The sequence below is a fragment of the Anopheles cruzii genome, chromosome 3 (assembly GCF_943734635.1).
Source record: "Anopheles cruzii chromosome 3, idAnoCruzAS_RS32_06, whole genome shotgun sequence".
In the NCBI taxonomy this organism is placed as follows: domain Eukaryota; kingdom Metazoa; phylum Arthropoda; class Insecta; order Diptera; family Culicidae; genus Anopheles; species Anopheles cruzii.
Window position 1 is genome coordinate 63,786,237 of NC_069145.1, and position 10,750 is coordinate 63,796,986.

Here is a 10,750-nt window from a genome sequence, read left to right on the forward strand (position 1 = left end):
CACGGCATCAGCAAAAGCCGAATTTCATTTGAAAGGGTTTTAAAAGAGGCTCTTTAACCAGCCTTACGGCTGATCTAAACATTGTAGAAACCAGCCCAAGTCTAGTGCATCAAACCGCAAATAAGCCATCGAGATTAAACGATCCTTTGCGTTCCATTCGAACGTTCAATTGCCATTGCATTGTAAGGATATTATGAAAAATTAATAAACAATGCATTAATTTAATGTTTACTGTTACCGAAACACACCGAGTGAGTCTCCTAGTTAGGAACGTTGTTCCAAAAGGTTTCGTTTTACAGTTTTGGACCGAAATAAACGTCGCCTCTCATCATTGTTAACGAGCGCGCTTATTCTGTGCCCGTTGGGCGGTTGGAAACGAGTCATAAAAATAGCAGTGGGAAGTAATTATTTTTCTGAATATAAATTCTTTTTTCTGTTCGATAAAAATGTTCATAAATTTTCATCCAACCAACGGCACGCTGTTCACCAAAAACCCGCCGGGGCTCTGTGCTCTAACCTGCCCACCAACTAAGCTGGTTCGGGCTTGGGCAGCATAAAACTGAATGAAAGCGAATAAAACTATTTTATCGTGACTGTAAATTAAACAGTGCTCAAGCGACGCATTTCGTTGGTTCCCATCTTTCGCTCTTGGACGGGTGGATGCCGCCCACCGCCGTTTCGGTACGCAACGAACGATGCACTAATCAGAAAAGTGCATTACATAAAAACTGTCAGTGCGTAACTGCCACTTGTGGCCCAAACTGTTTCCCATCGTTGAGATTGGTCAACCGATTTGGGATTGATCTTCTCAACCAGCGACTGGCACTTGAAATGGGGGAAAAACATTTTTAAATATAAACGCGACAGTAAAGAAACAAAAAAGGCCGACAAAGACCGGGAAGATGGACAAAGCCGCGCGTTAAACGGCTGAAACCATAACACATGTAACAAGATAGCGCTTCAACCGGGACCGAAAAGCCGAAAGACGGTCTAGTTTCGGTCTTCGGGCGAGATGAGAATTCTGGCCGTCGACCGTAATAAAGATATGTTCAGTACTTCCTTAGTGTTAGCATAGGGGCAACACCTTCCTTCCAAGATAAGAACCAAGCCAACGTAGGAGGAACAATAGTACGATTATTGAGATCATCTCTCTATCACCATTCCACGGTTGACGGTTTATTCTGATGCAAGAAACATAAAATAAACATTGGAATGAAACGATCGTTCCATTTTTCGTCGGCTGCTTAGCCGAGTAGGGAACATAAATGAAGCCCGTAATGTTGGCCCGCCCCGCTTTAATGGGTTGTTTGTTTACTACCCGAAGCGATATTAATAAATTTTCACTAATCAACGCTTTAAACACGCCTCTTCACGCATCGTCGTATTATGTCACCCTCAACCGCACGTTGAGCGGGATTCTCTGGAGTCCGACCCCAAGTTCCGGTAGGATTTCTTCTAGGACACACTCGGCCCTCATTCGATCGGCCCTCACCGCGGCGCGTTTCCACGTACAACAAATTCCTTCCGCTACCTTCCTTCCCGGTTGAAAATAGAAACCGAAAAGTGGTTCACTTTCGAGGGAACTATATATTTTCCGCGTCGGTTAAGTTTTATTTTAGAGCGGCACCCGGTAACGCATCTATCGCTTTCGCTTTCGGGCCATTAAAGGAAGCGCAACCGCCGCCGCCGTCAGCTGTTTCCCTAATTTCACCCGACTGTCATCACTTTAAACCAAACCACCCAAAAACCGGCTCCAAAGGCGGGCCGCGATAATCGATACTGCTACGAGGTAGCGAGGTAGCAATATTTTTCATCGTCGAAAGCTGACAATCCCCGGACCGTAAGCCCGCGCCGCAAAGTCTTGGCTTCGTTTTGCTGTTCGTTTCCATTGGAGCAATTAACGTGGGGCCTAGATGTGTTTATGGACACTGCGGTCACCGGTGAATTTTCCAATCGATTCCGGGCCATTCTTTAATCCCTGTGCCGTGGACACACACACACTTGCCGGCTTGCGAAACATGTGTAACGTTTTCCCAAACGCCACGTCCGTCCTTTTTCGGCACCAGCGTGCGAGATTGGCAATAATTAAAAACTTTCTAGCGGTTTATTCAAAGATCAGCGACGTTGCGATCGTTCCGTCGCGGGTTGAAGGAACTCCGAGCATAACCTGTTTTGGCAATCGGTCTTTGCTATCGAAGAGATCCCAGGCTCGTGATAAACTACCAATGGAACTGCCCGATCCGCGCTGTGAAGCTCCCCAATTTTCGTTCACAGCAGGGCTTCCGTGAATGTTAAAATTCATTTGCCCTAGGCCAATGGCCAAACGGTGATGTTGTAACTTGCTGGCGATTGAACAATGTAATAATTAGCCAATTGGGTTGCGGTATCGTGTCCGGCTCTTGTGACCGTCGAAATGAAAATCTTGCAAATTGGAGTACAACTCTGCACAATCATGTTTGTAGCATAAACACCAATGTCGCCCGTTGGGTTGAATGAACTAAGCATAATTTACCACAAATTTACATGCTTGACATCCAATTACAGGACCAAACATTCATGTCAACCCAACAAACGTGAGCCACATATCGTGGGGAAAAGAAACGATAAAGTGGAACAGCTTTCGGCGAGGCCAGGCCAATCGTTGGCCAGGCCAATCTCAATCTGAATAGGAAGCCCAATTTTTGCATACATCCTGCCGCCTTCCGCTGAGAGTGCAAAAAACGGCCACCAAACCTACTTTCCGCGACTGGCGGTGAACTACTTTGGCCGTTACAGTCTGCGCGCGCCACACCACGCATGTGCCAGACCCGCAGCTCAGCGCAGCTTCCCCTGGCCCGGCCAGTTGCTATCGGGGACGTATGCGAAATAAACCCAATTTTCCTCGCGACTGGTTTTCCTTCCTTCCGCGGGAAATGCAAGTGAAAACGGACACGGACTACTACCGGAAGGTGATTGATTTCATTTCCAACGCCACGCCCAATTACGCCCAATGCACCGTCCTTCTCTGCGGCACGATTGTTGGTTGCATTTGACTTCACCATCCAACGAAACCTTAGTGCCGCCTCGTGGAGTGGAGGTCTTCGTAGCGACTGGTAAAATGAACGAAGCCCGACTGTCTGGTCAAAAGGCAAAAAGACAGTCAACTTTTGGTTAGCATTCACAATCTACAGGCAAAACATCGTCTATTCATATCAAAAAGCTTATTATTAATCACTCTACGTTTCAGTAAAGCTGCCCTCATTACCACTCTATTTAATGAATCATTGTAACCCTCGCCATATTGGCGTTAAACGTTGATCGGAGCAAAAACTGGACTAATTTTCGCAGTCGAAACATCGCGAAGCTTGCAAAGCACCACCAGAAAGCCGGGATCGGGACGTATCGAAGAAGGTCCGTGTACTTTGAAGCTTTTTGAGTCGCCCATTTTCTCCATTGTGTTTGTCCCCGTATGTTGTTCATATCGCTGGAGACAAATCTGAGACGTGCGAGAGAAGCCCTTCACTCGTTTCTTCCATATTAGTCCTGTTTTTAGAGCAGGATCGCTAATGCAAACGCATCACGCTTAAGTATGGTCACTGAAACGGCAAGCATTGGTTCAAATAGGCTCAAAACATCGTGTTGCTTCTGAAACTACCTTCTGTGACACACCTGTTCTTGGTTTACTATAACCCACCGCAAGTCGCAAACCCTAACTGAAAAATGTTCAACGTGAAAAGGTCGAAGCGAAGCGCGATTAACGCCTGATCAATAAAACCCAAACTTCGATGAGCAGTTTTAACTTCACTTCCGACAGAACCGGTTTCGCGGCGATGCTGTTGATTTCGGCCTTTTTTGTGCTTCGTCTGGCACTTTTTTCCTCACTTGCGTATTATGAGAATGGTGGTTTGGATCAAAAAACGCTGTTCCATTCCTCTTTGGCGCACACAATGCTGGGGCAAGGCGCCATAGGAAAGCATCACTTTGAAACTGCTGGCCTTCGCAAGGGACATGTGCTGGCGTTAAGTCCATATTCGGAGTTTGCCTGTTTATGCCTTAAAGCACATCTTTTTTATTGATAATTATTATAAACTGTGCAGTATCCTGAAAATTTCAGAGACATAAAATATCCACTCCGCTCTTGCACAAGAGAAAGCACATAATGGCAAAGTAAATAAGGGACTCAAGGTTTCTAGGGTACCGGCTCCATTTTAGCGTCACGTTTGGCAAAGGGTGACTTTATGTTTCTGTTGCACCACCTCCCTTGCACCCTTGGCCAAATGCTATTAAACGTGACCTTCAGGCCCGTCCAAAACACCTTCTCGATGGAACTTCCCCCAAAAATATCTTACACGGGATCTAACCGTTGTCTGCAGCCGGGGATTTGAGCGTTTGGCCATTTGCCCACGCACGCACACAGACACACACACCCACCGTTTGTCCATGATATGTTGATGTTCAGTTCCCAGTTCCGAGTCCCTCTTTCGGGGGTGTTTCGCTCTTCCGTACAAATCAATCCCACCGCCCCGAAGCACCCAGCCGAAGCAACGCAGGTTCTGGCCAATGGAAATGCGCGCGCGTTTGCTTATGTAACAGCAGCGGCGGCCAACATCACCCCTCGAGGCAGCAAGCAAGACAGGGTCAGCCGGGGGCCACGCGAATAGATCTGGAACTCTCCCTCAACTGGCTGGCTGGCTGGCTGGCTGTGGCCTGTGGTGGTCACCCCAACAACTGCTGCACGGGTTGTGAATCGGTTTCACCGCGCGTACGGCGTTACGGTGGTTTCTGAGCATGTAAAACGCAAACCAGCTCGCGAGGGGCCCACGCAACGAACAAAGCACATTTTGTACGCGCGTACAGTGGCCGATCAATTCAAGAATGCTCGTAGGCCGTAACGCAAAAGCTGGTAGACGCGGACAACTAAGAACTCAGACCCAAACGACTCTTATGCTTAGCACTTCGAGCCATTTGTTTAGCTTAACTAAGTCTAATTCATCTTTTAACTTTAATTATTCTTTTAACGTATTATTTTATAAGCCAACTTGTCTCTCGTATCTGCACTCATTTACAAGACTATTTTACCACATCGAACCAGAGATGTAGGCACGAAAATGCGGAGGAAGGCCCATTGAGCCGGCCATGCCCGGATGGTAATACCGCGAGGGGTTTCCGTAGTCCCAAGCCCACTCACTTCCATTCGTGCCCACGGAACACGCGAAGCGAGACAAATTTCCAGCCCGTGCCTCTTGCCCGTGACCTACCCCAGAAACTGGCAGGCAGGCACCCAGCATCAGCCCCGTTCCTTTTGCACTGCGCAGACTTCCGGTTTGGGCACCGATTTCCGAAACGGGATCAATCACACCTTTCTTCGCGCGGCATCGGACACTTCTCGGTGGAACTAATGCCAACTAGTGCCAGCTAAAATTACCAGGAAACCTCAACACAGAATACTTTCTGCGAAAGAATTGGCTAAACATTCATGTAGAGTTTCCAATACTATACCCATTTTTTGCCCCAATTTTCTAAAATCATTCTTTAAAAATATTAAGTTCTTTAGTTTATCTACTTTTTATCGTTGACGAGATCATTTCTTTTAAAAATACCTAAACTATGCTCGTTTTGTTTGCAATCTAAGCCGAAAATACATTTACAAAACAGACACAGAGGACCGCAAACAGGGTTTGCTTGCGGTTAAATCAGCAATTATAATTTGCAACGCAGCGCACAAAGAAACAAACGTTAGGTGCACCAAAACACAACTGGACATCCATCAAAAACCTGTTCTGCTGCAACGCTGCGACGGTGCAATTTTCCACAAAACGCGATCTCCGGCGGTTCTTCCGTTAACTAACGAGTTGTCCAAGCGGAGCGGTGCATTGGGCAAAACACGGGGCAAGGCGGCGGTGGTTTGGGCAGCCAAATTGACGGTTCGCGCAATCTAGCAACCTGGAAACCTCACGAAACCAAATCGATCCTTTCGGAACGGGGTTGTGATGTGTACACCGCAAAGTTGCAGTTTGAAAGTCAGCTGCGTAGAACTGTTTCACCTTGCCGCGGTTTTTTTTTGTGGATGCCCAACGTCAACCTCATGTTGTACTTTCTAGACATCGAGCTGTACTTTTTGTGGCATTATTATTTTACCCTTTTCTGAGCGGAAGGCATCAATTTTAGACCCGATTTAGCCCACCAACCGCAATCCAGAGGTCACTGAGTGACAGGCGGAGTGTGGGGTAAAAAATCAATTGGTTGAAAGTGCACGGTTGTTGCTCGGCAGCTGTGATCGTTTTTTTTTTGCGAAAAGACACCGACGTTTTCCAAACTAAAAGCGAATTATCGCTCCGGCCACTCTGGCGCTCCGACACACGGTGGGCTCCTTTCTTTTTCGCTGTTATTGATTTTTATCCAAACATGTTTTTCTCTCACTGGCCACCAACACACCGACACACATAATCGATATTTTCTTATGCTTCAGCCGAGAGCCACATCACATCAGCATCCCGAAAGGCACTTTTCCTGTGGCTCTCCTCTGGCGCGCGGGGCAAGCACTTTCGGTTGGCAAACTCGCTAGGCCCACACACACTTTTGCTGAGCTTTTATGCTTCTAACAACAACACGGTCACTACCGCGGGCGCGACAAATCGAGGCCGTTCGATTTGGCGGAACGAACGAAACGTTGCTTACTGCCATCGCAACCACCCAGAGCAGCCCAACTTTCGCAAAACAAACGACGGGAAAACCGATTGCGAACTTTACACAAAACTGCAACCCAAACAACGGCACTGATAGACCTTCGCGGCTAATGAGTGTGGGCTGGGGAAGCTCACACCTTAAACAGAAATTATGGAGGAAAAACAACACGCAGAAAAGCAGCATAAAGCCATTAGAGTTCGCCGATGCACACGCGCACACACACATGCACACATTTACACCGGCACAAGCGCACGCACAACGCGAACAATTTGAAAACACAGCGCGGCCAGCCGCGAAAATGCGATCCGAACTTACCAACGGTTTCTTGCGAACTGCGGAGTTTGAAAGAGATGGAGAGCGAGAGACAGCGAGACAACAAGCGAAACTGGGGCGCCACACGGTGCGCAACGATAACATAACATAACAAAATTCGACATTCGATCAGCTTGTGTTAATATAATAAAAGTTTATAGTTAAAATTAAAAAACTTCACAAATAAAAACTTTTTTTTTTTTTCAATATTTTCCCGATGCGGGAACCATCCTGTTTCTCCCCCCCACCAGGGGCCTATCTGGCAATGTGGAGGGGCAGGAGCGCGATGTATCATCGCCCTTTATTACATATTTACATATAGGACTATACTTATGCTACGTTACATTACGCACATACACAAGCCGCGGATATAAGCGTATAAACATTCTCAGCTCCGCTACGAGGAGCTGTCAGTCCGTCGCGATCCGCTCTTGCTCTTCACAGCCGGTTGATAGGAACAAACGGTACCGGTGGTGAACAAACAACATTGTTAACAGCAAACGGTTAGCGAAGTGTTCGCCTAGCAGCTGCAGCGGCAGCTACGTCAGCAGCTGCAGCAGCAGCAGCAGCTGCAGCCTCAGCCTCCAAGCGTTGCTCTTCTCGCCACGCCTCTTGAAGCTGCTGCGTTACGGCTCGGCAGGCCCGGGCAAAGCGCTGCCAGCACTCCGGGCTGCGCAGCATCTCGCTCATCAGGTTATCCGGCGTGAGGGGGTGCGGCCGTCATCCGCCAGCAGCTCCGCTCTTTCCCGCTGGAACTGCGGGCAGTGGAACATAACATGCTCCGCTGACTCCGCGGTCACTTACCTTATCCTTACGTTTGTAAACAAACACTCGGTGTTACGTATTATGTGTTATGTTTTAGAGGGTCCACTGAGCCACAAAGCTTTTGATATATGCTTATCGGTTGAGTATCAAATTTTGTTATGTTATGTTATGCACCGTGTGGCGCCCTAGAAACGAGTCGACCGTTTTCCAACTGACAGCTGTCATCAGGGTTGTGTTTAATCGTATTTTCGCTTCATCCTGTTCTTGTTTTAAAGCATGCAGCCAGGCGTAATGTCGCGCAAGTTGACGGCCGAAAAGTGGACACTCATCGCAGCGGAAAACATTCCCCGGTTTCTTTAAAACTGGCGTGCGCACTGTGCCACAATAAGTAATCTAAGTTTGTCCTCGCGAGTGCTTGCACTCGCCTGCCTGCTTGCGCGATGAGTTTGCTGAAGTTTCACCGCACGCTGCAGCCGGCGGATCCTCAAAGTCTGCCGGTCCTGATCATTGGTCAACTCCATCACCTTGCAGCCGTACCGTTCGAGCGCGTCAGCTCGAAGCTGGATCCGCGCGTCGAGAAGGAAACGTTCACGAAAGCCGTGTCGTCGCTGCATCCGGCACCGACCGATACCTGTTCGCTGTACTTGGATGTGGCCCGTGTGGCGGCGTTGCCTTTGAAAGCTTCACGACACAATACGGCTTCACGCGCTCATGCCATCACCAAGCTTATCCAATCCAACACGACCGGCGTCAGCGAATCGATCGTGCTCGTGTGCGAGAAAAAGGATCTGCTGGCGTCGGCTTGCGCCGTAGCACGAGCGTTTCCGCTGTACAGCCGCAAAACATCGAAGCTGCCCGCTGCCGAACCACCGCCAACGGTGCACGTTGAGTTCTTGCTGGTCGGTGATGATGATCCGGCCGCCACGGAAATCACGGAGGAGGACGTACAAACGTTGGCCAACGTTACCGTCGGTATTCGGTTAACTGCACGAATTGTGGACGCGCCCTGCAACGAGATGAACGTCTCAGGATTTTTGGCCGAAGTGGAAGCGATCGCACAAGAGTTGGGCATTGACGCTAAGACCATCCGCGGGACTGAGCTGAAGGAGAAGGGCTTCGGCGGTATCTATGGTGTGGGAAAAGCGGCCCTCGATCCCCCGGCTCTTGCCGTGCTGTCGTACGAGCCTGAGGGTGCCACCGAAACCGTGGCCTGGGTTGGCAAGGGAATCGTTTTCGATACCGGTGGTCTGAGTATTAAGGGAAAAACGGCCATGCCGGGCATGAAACGAGACTGTGGTGGTGCGGCGGCCATTCTGGGTGGATTTTACACTGCCGTCAAAAGCGGATTCCGGCAGAATCTCCACGCCGTCTTTTGCTTGGCAGAGAATTCGGTCGGACCGGAAGCAACCCGACCGGACGATATCCATAAGCTGTACTCGGGCTCCACGGTAGAAATCAACAACACGGATGCCGAAGGACGCCTCGTGTTGGCCGATGGTGTGGTGTACGCTGATCGTGACCTAAAAGCCACCGTCATTCTCGATATGGCCACTCTAACTGGTGCGCAGGGCATTGCCACGGGCAAGTATCACGGGGCAATTCTCACCAACAGCGACGATTGGGAGGCAAAGGCCCTAGAAATTGGACGCAGAACCGGTGATCTGCTGTCGCCCGTGCCGTACTGCCCGGAGTTGCATTTTAGCGAATTCACTTCGGCAGTCGCCGACATGAAGAACTCCGTCATGGATCGTGGCAATGCTCAGGTAAGCTGCGCCGGACTCTTTGTTGGTGCCCATCTGGGATTCGACTATGGCGGTTCCTGGCTGCACATCGACATGGCTTCTCCAGTGCACAATGGCGAACGTGCGACCGGATACGGCGTGGCACTGCTGGCCGGGTTATTCGGTGAGCATAGCAAGGCGAGAATGTTCCGCGACATCGCCCACCAGCCGACGGAGCAGAGTAATAAGTCGACCGCGAACTCTGTTGCCGAGCCTCCGTTGAAAAAAGTTTGCATTGACTGAGCATCTGGAATGCGGCCCGTGAATGGAAACACGGAAATTACACCATGAGTGTGTTCAATGATAACCTTTAAAATAAAATACTCTTTTTGTGAATCACTATTAATCGATTATCTACCGAAAACGACGGGGTCTACAACACGAAGCATTTGTATCTGTTTGGAAACCCCTTTTTCTAATAAAGAATCATAAAGAAGAAATTAAATATGCTGATTGTTGCCTTTCGCTTTATGGGCAACGAAAAATAAGCCGCGGGTTGGCATTACAGTCTCATTGATTCCTGAACGATCATTTTTGTTATCTTATCAACAACTCAAACCCCGCAAACAATACAATACTGCTCGTGCTGCGTTCCTCTGAAAAATTATCTTTTCAACATTATACACGAGCCACAGGAAGACACTTACCACCATAATGCAATGAAACGATTGTACAGAAACTAAACCACATCCCAGAGCCGGGGATTTACTTGGTTTCTAGTCATTCGGGGATTTTCTGGGTTCCACTGAACATACCCCATTTTTGTTCTATCAGCGGTTATATCCTTTTCCTTAATACCTTAAAACTACCAGGCGTCCCAAATAGCAATGCTGATACAACACTTGCTAAATCTGGTTGTATATTTACGGTGTAAATCCTGCTACTTCCTAATCAATCAAACCCGTTTCTACTGTGTACGCCGAGTGTGCCATGGCAAAGATCGGAAACAACGGTCCGGTGCGCTTCGCTATCACTTGAGCTGTCTCATTTGAATTGTTGCGCCGCTCGGGATCACACTTTTCATTCAGCAGCAGCGTCACCAAAGTTGGCCGACAGTTGGAAACTGTGACTGCAATGTGTAAAGGCGTCTGATCGCCATCCGATGGTGCATTTACATCCGCCCCGAATTGTAGCATCAGCGCCGCACATGTTGCATTGTTCCATTTACAGGCCGAGTGCAGCGGCGTCCACCCCATTTCAGTGCGGGCATTCGGATCAGCCCCATG

General features: G+C 48.8%; 1 protein-coding gene and 1 pseudogene across 1 annotated transcript; one reads left to right on the forward strand and one right to left on the reverse strand.

Annotated features, from left to right (window-relative positions):
• Window positions 1-8,127: 8,127 nt before the first annotated feature.
• Window positions 8,128-9,925, forward strand: LOC128271950 (probable aminopeptidase NPEPL1). Its single transcript, XM_053009641.1, has one exon. It carries the CDS (start codon window positions 8,184-8,186, stop codon window positions 9,765-9,767), a length of 1,584 nt encoding a protein of 527 aa, XP_052865601.1. The 5' UTR covers window positions 8,128-8,183; the 3' UTR covers window positions 9,768-9,925.
• Window positions 9,926-10,366: 441 nt separating this feature from the next.
• Window positions 10,367-10,750, reverse strand: part of LOC128274012 (26S proteasome non-ATPase regulatory subunit 10-like) — a 703-nt pseudogene continuing 319 nt past the window's right edge.